Below are 20,089 nucleotides of genomic sequence, written 5' to 3'. Positions count from 1 at the left end.
TCTCACCAAGAGGTTCTGACCGGATGCTCTGCTGTGGGTCCCCCACAGTTAAGACATGGAGAAAGTGGTGAGTCTTACGAGGAACAGAGGAGACAGGCTTTCCTGACAGAGGCGGAAAACTCCCATCTTTACTGACTACCCCCTAAATTAATGAGTACTTCCAAATCCCGTCCCCTGATGCTACTTCTTTCTCTACCTTCCCCCACCCCCACCAGCCTCCATAGGCCCTGTAAGCTTATATCCCGGGACCTTGAACTTCCGTGTAAAGGGGAAACCCCCAAACTCTGAAAACCAGCAGAAAACCTCTATCCACTGTCCTAACTCTCCCGGTGGCAACATGTGTCCTGACAGACACAGGTCGCTTCAACTATTCATCACTTTTTTTTTTTTTTTTTTTGCTTTTTTGGGTCACACTTGACGAAGCACAGGGGTCACTCCTGGCTCTGCACTCAGGAATTACCCCTGGCGGTGCTCAGGGGACCATATGGGATGCTGGGAATCGAACCCGGGTCGGCCGCGTGCAAGGCAAACGCCCTACCCCTGTGCTATCACTCCAGCCCCTCAACTATTCGTCACTTTTAACGACTGTGTTTATGGGTTTCTTAGGCAGGGGCCTGACTATCCGCACCACGTGACACTTCCACCCGGTGCGGACTGCGCTGAAGCTGCTCTCGCCTGACTCCCTGGCTGTGCCTGCCTGGTCACTCCTGCGCCACAGGCCTGGAGGCTCAACCCCGTGCCCACCGACTAGCTGTCCGTTGCTCCCGGTGGGGAGGCCTGGAGGGCCCCCGGGGTCTTGCGCTCAGGGTCTCGTCAGGCGCTGCTTCTGCTCAGGAGCAAGCGCCAGCGACTCCGCCCTGAAGCCCCCTCGCCTTCGCCCCGTCTCTCCGTCCTGAGCTGGGCAGACCCCACGCACTGTCGTTCCCACGGCAGCCCGGGCTGTTCGCGCCGAGACCCCCCGGGAAGATTCTCGAAGGCCGCCACGCAGCCCCCGCGAGGGGCGTCGTCTCACGGCGCCATCCCGGCTCGGCGGGAGTCAGCCCTCCTCCCGCGCTTGCTGACACGGGCTGACACGCGGCCCCAAGCTGCTGCTTACCTGGCGGCGCCCCCTGGCGGCCACTCACCTCAGGCCGGGCGGGCGGGGGCAGACGTCGGGGACTCGAGAGAAACTCCGTCTCCACGTCGACCTCTCAGGGTCGAGCTCTCAGGGTCACGAGGCCAGCGCGAGCCGCCCACCCGCTCCGGGACCCCGGCCCGGCCCGACCGAGCACGCTCCCGCCCCGGCTCCCGCGGTGAGGGGCGCGGGCACCGCACAGTCCGCGTCAGGGGCTGGGTGGTCGCTCGGCCTCTCTCCGCAGGCCTCTGTCTACCCCAGCGTGCGCTTACCTTCCTCGGTGTCGGCGGCGGGGGCGCAGGGACTCGCCGAGATGCCGAGACGCGGGTCCCTCCACAGCGACGGCCGCGCCACAGGCCACCGAAGGGCGCTCCTCGCGCTAGACACGACGCCCGTGGGAAGGGGGCAGGGGCGCATGCGCAGGCGTGGTGGGGTGTGCGCAGGCGCGGTGAGAGCACGCTGGGAGGTGAGAGCGCGAAGGCGGGGTGAGTGCGCAGGCGCAGTGAGAGTCCGCGCAGGCACGGTGAGTCTGCGCAGGCGCGGTGAGTGTGCACCCAGGGAGGTGCGCTCACGCAAGGAGGGGTGAGTGTGCCTAGGCGATGAGAGGGGCCCAGTCGTGGCTTTACCCAGGGCCTGGTCCCGGGAAGGCTCCACAGGCTAGTGCTGGGACTCAGAGCTCGAAGCCCCCATTCCTCGCACTGCCTCCTGGAGCCCCCTCCTTGTGATCTCCAGCAACCCCTCGGGCTTGGCTCGCGCCTCCGTCCCCCGCTGTCGAGCTTGGGGTCTTGGGACTCTGGTCACGTGCCCCCCAAACCCCCTCTCCCTCTGCATGCAGCTCAGGCCCTCTCCCTGGGTCCCCGCCTCTTGGCCCCAGCATCTGAGCAGCAGTGCGCAGCCTTAGTGGCACGGGAAGCAGCCCTGCTCCCTGCTCCCTGCGAAATAGAGAAGCAAAGGCCATGCGAGGCTCATAAAGCAGCCAGAAGAAGCTCGGCCTCGGTTTCAGTTCCAGAATTCCTGGAATTGAGCACAGGTACTTGGAATTGACTCATGAGTTCCCCAAAGTGAGATAGCCACGGTGAGGTCAACTAAGGGCTCCCAATCAGATGCAGGTAGGGAAGCCCCCCTACGTAACTCTTATGCAACCCTCTTGTAACTCCAACTTATAACCAATCAGCTAAGTACAAGTAGTGGAAAGGCCCTTAGACTTCGACCAAAGAAAGTGTTATTAATGTTATGCTATAAAAGCTCCTCACTTTTGGGGCCGTAGCGATAGCACAGCGGGTAGGGCGTTTGCCTTGCACACGGCCGACCCGGGTTCGATCCCCGGCATCCCATATGGTCCCCAAGCACTGCCAGGAGCAATTCCTGAGTGCAGAGCCAGGAGTAACCCCTGAGCATCGCTGGGTGTGACCCAAAAAGGAAAAAAAAAAAAAAAGCTCCTCACTTTTGAGACTCGGGGCCCTTCATTCCAAGAAGGCTACCAATGTGTCAGTGAGCCAGTCGAGGGCCCTAGCTCCAACCAGTGGAGCTAGCCAATAAAGACCCTTTGGTTATTGCATCACAACTCGTCTTCGTGTGATTCCTCTGGGGAGATCTTGGCCCGATTTAATAGCCTGCCTGCTTTTCATTCTGTCTCCAGGCCCTCTTGCGGGCTGCTTCCTTTCCCCCTTCATGCCAGGATGGAGAACTGCTGGCAGCTCCACCTCGCAGGGACTGGCTTGCTGGGAAGGGACTGGTTGGAAGCCATGCACCAAATGGAGATTGGTCTGCCCTCTGACTGATGTTTCAGGGTAAATAAATGCCAGTTCAGTTATGTAACTTTAAAAATAAAAAACCCAGTGGAGCTGAGTGGGACACGACGGGAGCACAGTCTCCTAGTAGGAAATAACACCTGCCTTGCTCATGGCTAGGAAAGTGAACTCGCTATTATAGGGCTCAAAGATCCGTTGAAGGGAACCCAGCATGTTACCAAAACATACCATTTAGGCATGTGGATGTTTGGGAATGGAAGGTTCTGAGAAGCATTGGGGCTCACCAAGTCTCCCTGTACCCATGACCAGTACAGCCAAGTCTCTGTTAGGCTGCCAGAAACCAGACTGGCCTTCACTGTGTGCGAGCAAGCTTTATTAGAAATGACTGGGGGCAGGCACCCTGAGAGGAGGGCGACGTGCAAGGGGAAACCGGGTGATCTCTTTATATATAGGGAAGGGTGGGGTGCCTTTTACATTTCACTAGGGCTTTAACGGTTCGAGGACCTTTCCTTCCTCTTTTTCTCAGGAAAAAAGTTGTTTGCCACATTCTTCCACCATACGTGGCAGAGTCCTGCAGCTATCTGGTGGTTCCACCTTACAGTCTCCAATGTGGAAAGTGGCCCTAAGGCCAACAGGACCGAAAGTTTCATTGTCCCAGGACCGGCCACAGGGCAGAGAACAGAGAAGCCTGAGCCTCATTGTGTTCCCAAACTGCAGAATCTCCTTCCCTCATCAGTCTGCCCATTCAGGCCCATGCTGTCTGGTCAGTCCTTTGGTGATCAGAAGGGTCATTTCTTTGTCTAGGACACTTCATGCTGGGTCACTTCATCACATCTATTTCATAGGGCTATAAAAATATCAAATATAAAAGTTGATGTTTTATGTGTCCTCCTGCTAATAGATGATACCAATTAAATTCTTCGACCAGCCGAAGAACCTAGAACAAATGAAGGGAACCTTTCCCTCTCCTGTTAGTCTTAGTTTCCAAAGGTTTGGAAAGTTCTGCCTGTCATCTTCTTATTCTAGTTACACAGATTGAGAGCCCATATAATATACGTCTAGGCAGAGTGGAAACAATATCCAGATATGCTTATTATATATTCTCACTCACATACACATTAGGGATTAATGGCATGATTTAAGGAAAGAAATATCTGCTAGCCTTGTATATCATTTGCCCTTTACAGAGCAATGGGCTCAAGTTCTCCTTATTTCAGGTGAGAAATGGAGGTTCTGATGGGGGGGGGGGGCTAATGGTCTCTTGTCCTGAGTCTGGCCATACCCACACAACAACAGCTTCACAGTACAAGGTAAACTGAGGATAGCAGGTCCTCTTGATTCACAGGGAATTCTAAAACCTGTGTCTTCCAAAATAAACAACAAAAATAAGAACATTCTGTTTTCCTGAGCATGAGATAGGAATGTCTTGGTCTTATTCGATCTCATCTGTCAACTGCCATGCCTGGCTATAAATATCTGCTACAACAAGGGCACCTTCAATCCTGATTAGGGCTATTTCCAAACCATGATTCTGGATGCTGGTTTCCTGAAGCTACTGGAAAGACTTTTCCTTGAGCTTGTGTCTGTCTCCAAAGTGTATTTTGACAGGTTCTGGAAGGGTCCATCTTTGTCTGGGACTAGCCTCTGCCAAGTGTCCTGGGATTCTGAATAGCTTTTTAAAAGAGGCTCTGATAATAGTGTGGGTAGTCCTGGAGGTATCCCAAGACTAGTAGGGGTGTGTGTGCTCTGGAACTCTCACATCTAAGGACACATGAGCTTCATTCCTGAGGTGGCATGCTGTGACATCTGGAAGCACCCTAAGAGTGTCTGGATTGGTCACTTTGCCTTCCTTGAAGTTGTGTTCACCTTCTTGAGACCTTCTCTTCACCTGAGTACCAGTGGGAGCAGCAGTTTAAACAAGTGTCACAAGTGTCCACTTGGCCTTCCGATCGGGCTGTACCCCACAGCCTAGCACTGTCACTCTCCAGTGTTCTCTTGCTTGGTTGTCTGCAGCCAGTGATAGGCTTGATCCTACTTCTCTTCCGCAGCGCCTTGTGAGTTTCTGCAGGGCCCCTTCCTCTGCGTGGGCTCATTTTCCTTAACCAGACCAGCGCCCAGGACTGTGACCCCAAGCCTTTATTCCCCACAAGTCCAGAATCTAATCTTCCTCTTTAAAAACAACGCTGGAGGGCTGGAGTGATAGCACAGCGGGTAGGGCGTTTGCCTTGCACGTGGCCGACCCGGGTTCGAATCCCACATCCCATGTGGTCCCCTGAGCACCACCAGGGGTAATTCCTGAGTGCATGAGCCAGGAATGACCCCTGTGCATTGCCGAGTGTGACCCAAAAAGCAAGAAAAAAAAAAACAAAAACCACAACGCTGGAATCCTCAGTGACATCCCTCATGCCACCCTTTCTCTGAACACAAAGCCTGCAAGTTAGCCTTGATGCTTCACTTTTTCCCAACTCCAGCTCAGCTCAGTGCTGAGCATCCCCATTCTGCTGCTTTCCTCTGGAATCTGCCCCTCCCCCAGCACTTCCATGAAGGACCTTGGTGCCAGCCACCACCTGTGCCTCTATGTCTCCTTGACACATACGGCTACCTCCTCACACGTCTTTCCTAATCAGAAGCAGGGGAACGGCCTGCACCTGCTGACAGCCTATTCCTCCCGGACTTCTGCAGACAGTGAGGGCAGAGCCAGCTGCAGCCTCTGTTCATTCAGCTCCAGGATAAGGATGGTTTTACACTTTTTTTTAAAAAGAAGAATCAGATGGGAGGAATTGAGAGTGTTGCCAGCCCCAATTACACAGAGACGTTAATCACAAATCATGTGAACTCCAATCATCATGTTCTACCTGCCCTCTGAGTAGAGGAACAGGTAAGAATTATACTATCTGACGATCCATTTTACAATTTTAAAGGACTGAGAAGTCACATGATGAGTACTGCTTCATGACAGTGAAATGGCAAGAAATCCAAATGTCTGTTGCAGGGGGCTGGAGTGATAGCACAGCGGGTAGGGCATTTGCTTTGCATGAGGCTGACCCGGGTTCGATTCCCAGCATCCCATATGGTTCCCTGAGCACCGCCAGGAGTAATCCCTGTGCATGCCGGGTGTGACCCAAAAAGAAAAAAAAAATTGCTGCAAATGTCTGTTGCACTGTCCACAAAGCACAGGACAGTGGAATAGAAAAGTTACTGACAAAAATGCAACTGAAGTTGGAAAGACTGATGTAGAGCAGCTCCGAAGAAGGAAGAGGCAGCCTGGCCATATGCCGGTGTACATGTTTCACAGAACTCATACATGAGAGGGATGTGTGCATGCACAGTTGAACATACAGCCAACACAGGTCACATGTATAGAGAACAGCTGAGTCATGTAGTAGGTCAGGTTTTTGATGTCATGAGGAGAGTGTCAGGTTAAGGGCACTGTGCCCACAGACCAGAACCTTCCAGCTGGGGGTTGGGTCCTTACCAGCAAAGGAACAGGTCAGGCTCTGTCCTGGCACAGTAAGAGGCAAAAGAATGTCACTGTGTGGCTGCTCCCTGGGAGAGCAGTCACCCATCTACCCCACCCCCAGCTCCCCAACTACAGACCTCGGTCATCTTGTTCTTGCTTTGCAGTACCAGGAATGGAACATAGGACTTCAAACGTGTGAGACAAGTGCATGCTCTTTGGTTGCGTGACTTTCTTGTTCCCGTTTTCAATTCCTCCAAGTTTCTTGGGGAAGTTAAGGGGCAAAAAGTCCTGATGATTCCATCACAACTTGGAGACACGCATTGCCATGGACCTACAAGCTGTGAAGCTGCAGCCCATAAAACGGAGGTATTTCTTATAGGACCCATCTGGCAGCCCCTGTTTCCCATCCACCTCTCCCAGGTGCCAGTGAGGTCACTCCGAACTGGCTGCGGTGCCTTAGAGACCATTTGGACGATCTCTATCCCCAGACAGCTGACTCGGTGGTAGCACTGACCAGCCTTTCCCAGGAGTCCTGCGGGCAGAGCTGAGAGGCAGGGACAGCCCACAGGGCATGGCAAGAACTGCGCGGTGACTTGTGATTTGCCAGCCGTGCTCGGGTGTCCTGGTCTTGCCGACAGCTGCACCCGCTGCTCTGCAGAGCCCCAGGCTGTGGCAGCTGCAAACCTCCCAGAGGGCAGCACACCCTCGTCCACCCTTCACTTCACTGGTCCAGTCAAGCTCTGGGCCTGAGCCCCTCCAGCCTTTGCTGCTCAGGGCGAGCTCCACGGAGTAGCAGCCCAGCTCGGACACGGTTCACCGCTGGGGTCGGCGGCCCGACACCCACCTTCGCCCAGTCCTGCCTGGGCGCCCGGCCCGCTCGGGCAGGCGCGGAGGCGTCCCCTCCTCTCTCTGGTCACCGAGGCGAGCGGGACTCGAACCCGGGGGGCAGGAAAACTTGCTTTTCGGCACCCCTGATTCCTGGTATTAATCTCGGCGATCCTCGTTGCCCCACTTCTCCCCTCTAGCCCCCCGAAACAGAGCCCCACAACTTGCAGCCACCAGGCCCCCAACGGTGCAGCTGCTTCTCCACTCCGGCTTCGCGGCGTCTGGGGGGCTTGTTGCGGCGCTGAGCAGTGAGCGTGGGCGGCGCGGAGGTCCGAGCGCCGGCCCGCGGTGCTCCCGCGCATGCGCCACCCGCCCCGCCCACACCAGTGCGGTCGTGACGTCACACGTGTGCGCCGAGAGCGCCGCCCCAGGCCCCGCCCCGCTGACGCGGCTGTGACGCCACGCGAATGCGCCTCCCGCAGGCCCCGCCCCGCCGGCGCGGTCGTGACGTCACGCGTGTGCGCCGCGCACGGGAGGCGGCAGGAAGCGGTGGCCGCGGCCGTTATGGGGCCGCGCCGGAGGCCGCCGAGAGTGAACGTGGTGTCGGGCGCCCGGGTCAGCCCGCTGCTGGACAAGTGAGTGCGCCGCGCCGCGCGGACGCGCTCGGGGGGCCGGGCCCGGGGGCTCAGGGCCGTGGCGGGGGCCCGGGGGCGGCAGGAGCCTCCCCGCCCGGGCCTGCCCCTCAGGACGTCCCCCGGCCGCCCGTCGCCGGACCCCGACCCCCGCGCGACCCCCGACCCCGGCTCTGGTCCCGCCTGGGTGCTCCTCCGGCGGTGCTGGGGATGGAGCCGGGGCTGGCCCGGGACAGGGGCAGGGTCCTCCCGCCGGCGCCTGCTGGCCAGCCCTGGCTTCACTGGCCCCTGATGACCGCCCTGGCTTCACCGGCCCCTGCTGGCCAGCCCTGGCTTCATCTGCCCCTGCTGACCAGCCCTGGCTTCACCGGCCCCTGCTGGCCAGCCCTGGTTTCATCTGCCCCTGATGACCGCCCTGGCTTCACCGGCCCCTGCTGGCCAGCCCTGGCTTCACCGGCCCCTGCTGACCGCCCTGGCTTCACTGGCCCCTGCTGGCCAGCCCTGGCTTCACCGGCCCCTGCTGACCGCCCTGGCTTCACCGGCCCTTGCCGGCCAGCCCTGGCTTCACCGGCCCCTGCTGGCCAGCCCTGGCTTCACCGTCCCTTGCTGGCCAGCCCTGGCTTCACCGGTCCCTGCTGACCGCCCTGGCTTCACCGGCCCTTGCTGGCCAGCCCTGGCTTCTCTGGCCCTTGCTGGCCAGCCCTGGCTTCACCGGCCCCTGCTGACCGCCCTGGCTTCACCGGCCCTTGCTGGCCAGCCCTGGCTTCACCGGCCCCTGCTGGCCAGCCCTGGCTTCACCGGCCCTTGCTGACCAGCCCTGGCTTCATCTGCCCCTGATGACCGCCCTGGATTCACTGGCCCCTGCCGGCCAGCCCTGGCTTCACCGGCCCCTGATGACCGCCCTGGATTCACTGGCCCCTGATGAGCAGCCCTGGCTTCACCGGCCCCTGATGACCGCCCTGGCTTCACCGGCCCCTGCTGGCCAGCCCTGGCTTCACCGGCCCTTGCTGACCAGCCCTGGCTTCACCAGCCCCTGCTGGCCAGCCCTGACTTCACCGGCCCTTGCTGGCCAGCCCTGGCTTCACTGGCCCTTGCCAACCAGCCCTGGCTTCACCGGCCCCTGCTGACCAGCCCTGTGACCCCCCTCTTTGCCAGCGCCCGCATGGCACGGTCAGGGGCTCGGGGCTTCCGCAGCTTTCAGGGTGTCTGCTGTCGCTGGCCAAGGGGGCTTTTTGTTTGTTTGGGCCACGTCTTGACTGGCGCTACGCTCGGTAGTGACCTGGCTGTGTCGGGGGGACCGCATGCCAGGCAGGGGTCTATCTCTCTGAACTCGAGAGTTTCTTCTGTATTTTTTGGGTGGGATTTTTTGTTTTGTTTTTTTTTTGCCTGTTGTTGACCATCTTTATACTCTGATTGTGTGTCTCGTACACACCGTGTGAACTCTGCTCTTTGCCTCGCTTTCTCCAGCATGGTCCCGGCTGGTTCCATCCAAGTTGCAGTGATTTTAAGGGTTTCATATTTTCTGGCTAAAAAAATTTTCAATTATCTTAGTAATTCTAGAGTTCAGAATTTATAAATTTAACATCTCCTAACGTGGTTTAAGACCTGCCTTTTTCTGTATCCTCTCCCTCCAGGAATATTTATTGAGACCCCCAAGACTTATAAAGTTGTTCATAATAGAGTTGCTTCAGACATAACATGTTCCAACACCAGTCCCATCACCAACGTCCCCTTCCCTCCACCTGCATCCCCATGTAGGTGTCTTTTTCAGTGGACTTTTCAATAAAATTGACATTTGTTGAAACAGTTGTTATAAGAAACCACCAAACAGTCAATTTGTTATCTGAATAAAGATAGCTGATGTTGGTAGAAGAGTGCATTCTTCAAATATATGAGGCCTTCAGCTAAATTCCTGGTTATGGTATCCAAAAAATAATAATTATAGGCTTTGGGAGGATTGGGTCAATTTCCTTTTTATTGTTTCTAGGACATCAGTAGTATGTAGTCATGAATAATTTAAATTTGTTAACACTAATCATTTAACCGTGTACCTCATCTTGTATTCGTATAAAACCCAGCTTGAACCAGGCAGATGGCTCATAGGGCTGGCACATGTGCTTGGCATGTGGGAATCTTGGATTTGATCCCCAGGTCTGTATGGTTCTCTGAGTACCACCTAGTATGGCCCAAAATGAAAAAATTTTCATCCCTCTTTCAGGTACACTTTAGGTTTGCTACCCAAACTTGTACCCCAAATTATTGGAGCACAGAAGCTGGGCCACAACCAGCGGGACTCAGGGACTACTGGCTCTGTGCTCAGGGGTCACTCATGATGGTGCTCTGGGAACCATATATGGTGCTGGGGATCAAATTAGGGTCAACCCCATGCAAAGCTAGTGCCTTAACCCCTGCACTGGCATTCTGAACATGCTTCTTTTATATCAAAAACATGCCCTTTTTTGACAGAATCTGGAAGCAACCCAAGTGCCTGAGAACAGATAAGTGGATAAAGAAATTGTGGTACATGAAAAGGAAAGAAACTATGGTACACTTACACAATGGAATACGATACTAAGGAAAAATGAAGTCATGAAAGTTGCTAATACATCATGACACGGAGAGTATCATGGCAAACAAATTGAGTCAAAGCGGAAGGGACAGAGAGAATGATAGCATTCATGTGCGAAATACAGATATGTAGATACATGAACGTAGTGTGAAAATAATGCCCAAAGACAATAGAAACAAGAGCCAGGGGGACTGGTGCGTGGTAGGAGGCTTGTCAATTCCCCAGGGGGGTTGCGGAGTGCAGATAGGTGGGGAAATAGTCACTCAGCACAAGAGCTGGCTGAAAGGAGGGAAAGCAATATGCCTGATGCCCTTTCAGTAACAGTATTGCAAACCTCAGTGCCTAAAAGGAAAAAAAAGAAAAGTGTCTGCCACAGGGGCAGACTGGGGTTGAAATGGGGTGTGGGAAACTGGGGTTATTGATTAAGGAACGGATGTTAGAACATGATATTACTGGAAATCATGAACAGCTTTGTAACTGTTTCAAGTAAAAAATGTTCCTTTTAAAAAATTACCTCTGAATCTTTAGGTTAATTGAAAATTAGCCGAGGATTAACGGCAGGGGCTCATCTAGGTTCATGTAGCACTGTAGCACTGTGGTCCCGTTGTTAATGATTTGCTTGAGCGGCCCCAGTAACGTCTCCATTGTGAGACTTGTTGTTATTGTTTTTGGCATATTGAATATGCCACAGGTAGCTTGCCAGGCTCTGCCATATGGGTGGGATACTCTCGGTGTGTGGGGGGGCTTTATTTTGGGAGCTGATCGTAGACTCCTGAAGCTGGTGGGCTGTAGGCCTTTACTGTAGCATCAGTGCTTATAGTTTTGAAGCACTGTGATTCCTTAGGATAGAATTAATGGGTACAGCAGTGAGCAGGGAATGCCCAGGTGAGCTCGGCCTCAGTGTGGCATACCTGTGGAAGCAAAAGTCAGAAGTTGTTTGGTCACTCCCCAGCGCTGTTCCCCCACCCAGCATTGTTTGGTGTGGTCCTCGAGCCCCCAAGCAGCTCCAGCCTGAGTGCGTACCACAGAGCAAAACAGTGAGGTGAGAGCTGGAGAGATTGCCCTGGGCTTCAGTGCTTGCCTTGCAGGCTCTCGACCCCATTCAATCTGGGCACCACCAGGAGGGACTCCTAAATACTCCTGAAGGTGTCCCTGCAAAAAAAAAAAAAAAACAAGGTTAGGGCTGGAGAGAGAGTACAGGAAGTAGGGTGCTTGCCTGGCATGTAGCTGACCCGGGTTTGAACCTCGGCATCCCTAATGGCTCCCCAAACACCACCAGGAGTGATTTCTGAGTGAAAAACCCAAGAATTACCTCAGCACTGCCAGACCAAAAAGCTAGGTTACAATTTTAGGGTCTGAATACTTTTTGAGTCACTTTGATGTCTCCGGCATGTCAGCAGTCATACCCATGAGCCCCCCTGCCTGGCGCCAGATAACCTCATCATCGGCCACCATCAGATGGCATGTCCTCTCCTGGAAGGGAGCATAACATGATGCTCACCGAAACCAAGCTGCCAGACCTCGCGCCAGGCTGTTTCACTTGGGGCGCTCCAGAAGGGGGGACCCGCCCCAGCAGCTGAAAGCCTCCAGAGCTCAATTGCCGCCATGCTCAGAGCCGCTCTCCACACACTAGGGCTTCACCCACGGGTGAATCTGTTCCTGGACAGTGCAGCTACATTTGTGACTGCACAACACTTCATAGGACACACCCTACCCACACACCAAGAGTACCCACCACATTTGATGGCCTTCAAAGTAGGACGCAACCAACCTTAGAGGGAAATATTTCGCTCATTATTTCGGTCTGCTTTGGGGCAGGGATTGGGGTACAGGATGGAACACCCGAAATATGGTGGTATATGGTGGTGAGATTGGTGTTTAAATATTAAGTGTAATCAAATATTGTGAACTATTTTATAGTAGCACTGTAGCACTGTCGTCCCATTGTTCATCGATTTGCTCGAGCAGGCACCAGTAACGTCTCCATTGTGAGACTTGTTACTGTTTTTGGCATATCATATATGCCACAGGTAGCTTGCCAGGCTCTGCCGTGCAGACAGGATACTCTTGGTAGTGCCGCGGACCACCCAGTGGAGACCACCGACCACGGGGAACCAGGGTCGAAGGAATCAGGAGAAGTCAGGAATCGGCGGGGAAATGACAGACAGCCACACTATAAGCTGGTGAACTGCTGCCACTTTATTCTGCAAAGCTGTGCTTATATATTGTTTCTCCAAGGAAATAGCAATAAGCAGGGGGTTACAACAACAGGTTACACCATTAGACCACTGCTTTGATGATTACAATACATCATTAGAACACTACTTTGATGATTATAATTCAGCAGAAAAATTATTAACGAAGTATTGCGCTTCGTTATTATTACAGTATTGCGCTTTCTCCCGGAGATCTCTCCGGCCCGCGGAGAGACAACAGTGGAAAGCGCTCCTAATTGGATGGGTTCTGTGAGCGGTTCCGACCTGAAATAAAACTAGTGAGGATAATAAATAGGGGGCCCAAGACGACACATGCCGATCAAGGGCAACTTTATTAACTGCCACGCTGGTTTTATACTTTTCTTAGCAGGGGGTTGGTACATAAGTTGTCAATCATCAGGGAAGTGTCTTCTCAGACCAAATAAGGAAAGGTTCGGGGTGTATTAGGTGGGCTTACAACATTCTTCAAGAGTAGATTGAGAAATAGTGGAGAGGGGAAGGCAAGGGTCTATCTGGCAGGAGCATCTGGCAGGAGGAATGCACAAGGTAGAGGAAGGCATTCTACTTAGGGGCTTAATGGTGTCTCTTAGTTAACTGCCCTGGGCTACTTTTACCTCTTGAGTTTGGCTATTTCCTTTGTCACAAGGGCACCTGTGCCTCAGGTCAAGCAAAGCTGGTAATGGAATTTTCTGGTTTGTCCAGGGTAAAGGTTTCGGGGTCCTCTTTTGTTCAGGGTCCTGAGCAGTCCCCAACACAGTATGAGTTAATTCCGCATCTCGCTTCTGTGACCTCTTGTTTTTCTGTAAGGCTAGGGTAAAGCTAAGGTTCTTTGAAATGTCTGTTTCGCGCCAATGATCACATCCGTGTCAGTTTAAGCATTAAGTGTTTAAAGCCCTTTCTCCCGTCAGGAATTTGTTATAATATATTGCAAAAGGTTTAAATAAACACCAGGGTTTTCTTCATCTAGCTAATCTAGCCATAAATGGGAGCTCTGAAAACAACCGTCGTTTCCCTTCATAGTTTACCCATCTATTCCCAATGTTGTCGTTAGCTCCTGTAAAAAGGGGGGTGGATCTAGGTAATCTTTTACTGCAGGGGGAGCAACGTGGCGGCAAAGCCCGCCATCGCTCTCCCACAAAATATTGTGTCCCTGCGGGGAATCTTAGCCAACTCTTCTTTCTGGAAATGTTTTTGTCTCACTATGCTGTGATTTCTGCAACACCTTTGTTTTTACTTTCATTTCGTCTGTTACTTTGATTTCCAAGAACAGCTCTTTTTATCCTCAACCTTGTTTAGAAAAAACCCAATGAGGCGTCTCCAGCATTCTACTATGCTTCTGAGACAGGTGCTTGAACAAAAGGAAAGGGGGGCTTCAGATATTAATTCATCTAATTCTGGCCGGCCTGTGGTGTTGGCAACATCCTGATCAGGAAACGCTCGTACTGTTCCAATACGAATGCACAGATAAGAAATGCACAGAAGAAAGGCACAGATAGTTAAGCTAAGGCAAAACCAAGGTCGTCTTGTGCTCCAGCAGTTTCTGGTGTCGTCAGGTCACGTGATGACCACAGATTGTAGGGGAACTGCCTGAGGCCCCGCTCCGGGGAGCTCCCACCTCAGCCTCTCATCTGCAGACCTCCAGCGCAGCAGCATTTTGCTACAGCTACACAGGTGTCACAGCTGTGGGCGTAGCAGGTAGCTTGCCGGGTTCTCTGAGAAGTATGGAGGAATCGAAACCGGGTTGGCCGCATACAAGGCAAATGCCCTACCTGCTGTGCTATCGCTCCAGCCCTACTTTACAAATTTTTTTTTAAAAAAATTAAGTCATTTTGGGCTGGAGCGATAGCACTGCGGTTGGGCTTTCGCCTTTCACGTGGCCGACCCGAGTTCAATTCCTCTGCCCCTCTCAGAGAGCCCGGCAAGCTACCGAGAGTATCGAGCCCGCACTGCAGAGCCTGGCAAGCTACCCGTGCGTATTGGATATGCCAAAAACAGTCACAATAAGTCTCTCAATGAGAGACATTACTGGTGCCCGCTCGAACAAATCGATGAGCAACGGGATGACAGTGATAGTGAGGTAATTATCTCCTGTCCTGAAAGCATAAATACTAGGAGTGAGCAGTGAGATTATATTATAGTTTTTATGTAAGGATATAGGTTATGTTGTTTTGCTGGGAAGTTGGGGTTTGTCTTGAGCCACACCCAGTGGTGCTCAGGGGCTACTTTATACCCGCAGCTTATGCTGGACTGGGGTGGAAGTAAGGGTTGTTCCTGGCATGCTCAGGGGAGGGGGAGAGTGGAGGTGATTTCCAAGGCACTCGGGGGACCATGCAGTGCCAGGATGAGTCCTAGAGTTCCCATGTGCTCGGCTCTCGAGCTTTCTGCAGGTCAGTGCAGGTGTGTTTTCCTAAGCACTTGTGTTGGCTGCATAACTGGTAAGGTAACTAAATAGATTTGCTTTTTCAGTTGGACTTGCACAGATTCTTTTGGTTCCAAGATGAATTATTTCTGTTTAAACGTTGTATATATGGAACACAAATGAACATTTCTTGCATACTTTATTGGTAAATATAAGTTATGGATTTCTGTCATAGGAAATTTGTTACTCTGAGTCAGCAGTTAAGGAATTAAGTGATAGAATTAGGAGGGCTAACGAGTAGGAATCAGCACAAGAGCATTTCTTATATACATGACTTTACACTGTAATGTGCTGTGTGCGTTGTCCTGTTTTTGTAGGCATTAGCACATAAACAGAGTAGCGGCATGACTGATGATGATGTTCAGACCCTGAGTAGCATGCACTCGGGTGTGTCGAGGACGCTGACCCGGTAAGTCTTGCTCCAGCCATCACGGCACCGATTGTGAACAGTGTTTGGAGCACGTGACCTCAAACCGCAGTTCTGCATGAGTTCATTTGTGGTTTGAATTTGCTGAGCAGGAAATACGAAGCCTACAGCTGGGACAGTAGCTCCTACCGGACTGTAACGAAGTCTGGGGTGTTCAGGAAGGAAGGCTGCGGGTCCTACTGCCTGTGACCGATGGGAGAGATGAGAGTGATTCTGAGTCTTTGGGTGCGCCAAGGAAGTGGTTAGGTTTATTACCTCCGGGCCAGGATGGGAAGATGATCTGCTCTGGAATGTTGGTGGCTTTGCTAATCACGGCTCACACCACGGACAGCCGCAGAGTCTAGCTGGTGCTGCAGTGCCGTAGGTCCGCAGGGCTTCGGGCCGTCAAAGGTGTAGGTTGTAGAGAAATTCACTGTGAATTCTTCTGCGCATTCTAGTCCTAGGATCCAATAATTTTGTGCAGCACATGCAAACCTTTCTCTGTGAAGAATATTGACCCACGAATCCCACCTGAGAATCATACGTGGTGCATCAGTTTTCAGCAACAGAGTGTATGTGGTGGCATCCCTCAGACAGCTGTAGTGGAGCTTGGAGCACATGTGTGGTTTTCTTCTCTGAGCTGTGAAAAACTTGGTCACAGACTCTTGGGAGGTTAGTAACACGCAGACATTCAGGAGAGGGACTGGAGAAGGTTTGGTGGAGGGTCAACTGCCGTCAGCCACCTAATTCAAGTGTCAAGGGGCTTAAATGAGAAAAAAAGATCAGCAGAAACTGGCAAAATCTGTCCGACTTACAGGAGAAGACGGTCAGGAGAAGAGGAAACTTCCTTCTCAGAGTTTACTCCTGGCCCTGTGCTCAGAGACACTCCTGTGGGGTGCTGGGGGTTAAACCTGGGTTGACCACATGCAAGGCAAGACCCCTGTGTACTGTACTATCTCCCCAGTCTCTGGCAAAAATTCTGAGAAACAGGGTTGTTTCATATTGAAATCCTTTTTTTTGAACAAGTGGTGTGTGGTGTGTGGACACCGAAAGCCTATGTCACCATCATTGATAAGTGGTTAGTATGTTGGCTAGGTGGCCTAAAGATGAAATGGCTAAAAGGAGATTCTATTAGCAAGATGAATTTTTGAGGAGGCTGCGGGAGGCCCTGGAGGTGAATTTGCTGTGTGATATAAGTGAGTTTACTAGTGGTTACTTAACTGTCATCTGAGTAGAGGCTTGCCAGTAACGCAGACACATAGGCTTAAAGTCACTGTGAATTCAAGAATAGTTAAATAATGTAACAACAGACGGGGCTGTGAAGCTAATATTTATTAAGACACTGTGGTCCAGTTAAGTCAGTTATTGGGTGATGGGTAATAATGTTGGCTTGCAGTTCCAGTTATGGTTGGAAAAATAGATGAGTGGCTTTGTCAGTGTCACCCAGTCTTCTCACTCAAGATTGAAGTGTTGCCCCTGGGGCGTTGCAGGATGCGCAGCACCCTTACTCTCTCCTAACAGACACGAACTCTCCCAAGTTGCTTCCTAAGAACTATTGTTTTTGCTGGTTGTTTTCAGAAGTCGTAAATCTGTCGTAAATATTTTGCAGGAATAACAATGTACAAATAGACGTCAATATCCTCTGTGTAAAAACACAAAAAAGAAAGAAAAGCGCGAGGCGAGGGAAGGGACGAAGCTAGGATGGTTGGTCTCACCGCAGTTTATTCCAAACTTCTTTCTCCATTCTTCTCTGATTCTCCTCCTCTTCTTCCTCCCCCATCCTACTTCATTCTCTCTCTCTCTGCCTCCACTGCCCCTCGCCCCAGCCCCCTCATACAGCTACCTTAAATCTCCGGAGTCCGGGGCAGCCCCCGATGCCCCGGATGACGCAGGCCGGGGCTTACACATAGGTGTGGTTACAATCCATAGGGGGTAAAGTTCTATCCCTTTCACTAGGACAGAATCTCTCTCAGCAGGACATCTGCCCAAGAGCGGAATTCCATGGGTGTGTTTCTCCTCTCTTTGTCCGACTAGCATATAAGTATTCATATTATAAATCATTTTGTAAGGACATAGCAAGAGACGCATTAAGCTTATAGAATTGCTCCCCGGGGGTCACCTCGATCTCAGACTACAGTGCTCAGGCCAGATTAGTCTTTCCTAGCCCTAGCAGGGCCTAGTCTCATCATTGCTTTTGGATCATGACATGACAGCCCATGACCAAGCTCTTAACATATAGTTAAGCATTAGGCGCTTTGGCCAGGCCCATCTCAATGCCAGAGTAGCACATAACTCACTGCTTGCCCTGGGTCCATCTCATCCCCCGTTGGGACCCTGCTTTTGAGGGTGCTAGGAAGTAAGGCCAGCTGAGGCTTAAGTCAAGAAAGCAGATGCCCGGGAATGAATAATATTTGAAGCCAATTAGATCCCGTGTTAACAAAGCATATTAATAAATGTCTTTCTTTGTCCATACAAAAAGGATGTTGTTTTAAAGCAAACTATTCAAAAGACATAAGAGAGGAGAAAGACAATATTAACTTAAAGACAATATTAACTTACACTGTCCTAGCAAGGTCTGACCTTACAAATTAACAGAGTCTGATTAAAGGAAGAGCAGATAAACTGGTAGAAATGGTTACAGATAAACAAAGGAATGGGAGTGACTCGGGAGCACTTTGATGGGTGTGACTGATAAACCTAAGCTCCTAGTTGCAAGGGGAGCAGGACAAACCAATGATATCCAACAATCCTCGTTCCTTTATCTTTCCAAACAGTAGTGCCCAGTACTAAGAACTGGAAATGATGACTTGTATGTTGTTTCCAGAAGAAATGAACAGAAAGAGGTCACCATTCAAGTTGCCCCAGATACCCTCTTCCTGTTTACTTAAGGGCCCTCACCCTGTCTTTAGAAGCATCACCATCAAGATGCCCAGCTGGACAGTGGCTTCAGTGAACCAATGCGACCAAGCAGAAACCTTCCTGACTTCTTTCTCCATCTTCTTCTGGTTTTAGAAATACTCTCCTGAAGCGAAGGGAAGGCAACGGGCTGTGCAACAAGAGTGTTTTCTCTTTTAGTGTAAAATCTCTGGGGTGTGCCTGAGTGTTAGTTCGGGTAGGGGTTAAAGCTCCTGCCTTGCATGTGGCTGACCCGGGTTCAAGCCTCAGCTCTGTGTGTGCTCCCCTGATCTCAGAGCCAGGAGCAGTACCTGAACACTGCTGGGTGTGACCCAAAACTAAATCAAACCAAACCTGCATAATGGTCTTTGGCTTCCTGCTCACTTCAGGACAGAAAGCCTGTTCTGGGGATTGACTCTGGAATGAGAATGGCATTTGGAAGTGAGAGGTGGATAAAAATGTCATGTTGCTTTGTGGTAGACACCAGTTGTTACTGTGTCTGCTTATAAAGGAATGCATTTCCAGACTTATGAAGTCGTGCAGTGGGTGTGAGTGGATTTGGAGAAAGACCTAACAGATTTATGAGCTAGTAAATAGAATGACTTCATACTTGTTCTTTAGAGTTGGAGATGACTAGTGTTAGTTGTTACGTTAGTTGGATTAATAATTGAATAGATGGAGCTGGAGCAATAGCACGGTGGGTGGGGCGTTTGCCTTGCATGCAGCTGACGTGGTTCGATTCCCAGCATCCCATATGGTCCCCTGAGCACCGCCAGGGGTAATTCCTGAGTGCAGAGCCAGGAATAACCCCTGCGCATCGCCAGGTGTGACCCCCCAAAAAATTGAATAGAAATTAAATTAGTTTAGGGATGAATAAAATGCTTGGAGTTAATAACAATAGATAATCCTATTATTGGACTAGTGAAAGGTGAATAAATTTTGGTGAATATTGCTAACAAAGGGTTTATGTATTGTGTTCAGTTTGTTTGGAGGCCACACCCTGTGGTGCTCAAGGCTTACCCCTGACTCTGTGCCCAGGGTCCTTCTGGTGGGGCTCAGGGGATCCTAAGTGTTGGATATTGGCCCTCGTGAATTGCCCCCTTTCCTCCTCCCAGAGAAGCTGACCATGCTCTTGCTAACATCCCTAACCTAGTTAAAGTATCTCTAACCTTCCCTTTTTATTTCACCTCTCATTGTAAAAGTTCCCCAAGTCAATCTTGATTACTTATAAGCCAAAACTTTCTGGTAATTCTCAACTTTGTATTTGTGCTGCTTTGTATTTGAAGTGCTGTGTATTGGTTCCTGCTTTCTATTTCCCCTAGAGTCTTTTCATATTTTACTATAGAGCAGTGTTCTTTGGTTAAACACAGAAAGACCATTAATGCTGTGCTCCTAATATTTGGGAGTTGACTGACTCTGAGATATATCTACTCCTGGGTATAAGTATTTGGTGATAGTTACTTGACTCAACCTTCAGTTGCTGTAGTTCCTAACACCTCAAAAGGGAGGTCCCACCGTGGGACTGGGATGGACCCAGGGTGAGTGGCAAAGCTGCCTGGCATCGAAATGGAACATTCTAGAAAGCACAAATGCATGGTCTTGAAGCAAGCTGTTATGACTTAAGAGACAGAACCCTCATGGGGAAGGACAAGCTGAACTGGCCTAAAGACTTAGTCTGGGATTTACAGTAAAAGCCTTGCTGGCTCTCAGAGCCCAGAGAACTAAGTTTTGGGATCCTTGTCTCTTACTGTGTTTATCCAAACAACGGCAAGTATTGATAACTTATACAACTAAACGGAAAG

At 51.4% G+C, this 20,089-nt stretch overlaps 1 protein-coding gene and 1 non-coding gene across 3 annotated transcripts in view; one reads left to right on the top strand and one right to left on the bottom strand.

Moving 5' to 3' along the window:
- Window positions 1-5,630: 5,630 nt before the first annotated feature.
- LOC129399204 (U8 small nucleolar RNA) lies at window positions 5,631-5,766 on the bottom strand. The gene has a single exon (XR_008626985.1). It is a non-coding gene; the product is annotated as a U8 small nucleolar RNA (small nucleolar RNA).
- Window positions 5,767-7,627: 1,861 nt separating this feature from the next.
- Window positions 7,628-20,089, top strand: part of AMN1 (antagonist of mitotic exit network 1 homolog) — a 40,601-nt gene continuing 28,139 nt past the window's right edge. The window contains exon 1 of one of the 2 annotated variants that reach the window (XM_004611330.2): window positions 7,628-7,785. In XM_004611330.2, the coding sequence (XP_004611387.2) occupies window positions 7,715-7,785 (71 nt within the window). In that variant the 5' untranslated portion in view covers window positions 7,628-7,714. The remainder of the gene's footprint in view (window positions 7,786-20,089) is intronic. The other variant, XM_055118473.1, reaches the window with a different exon arrangement.

This window comes from Sorex araneus, chromosome 10 (genome assembly GCF_027595985.1).
Source record: "Sorex araneus isolate mSorAra2 chromosome 10, mSorAra2.pri, whole genome shotgun sequence".
Taxonomy (NCBI): domain Eukaryota; kingdom Metazoa; phylum Chordata; class Mammalia; order Eulipotyphla; family Soricidae; genus Sorex; species Sorex araneus.
This window is presented reverse-complemented; position numbering and strand designations above follow the sequence as displayed.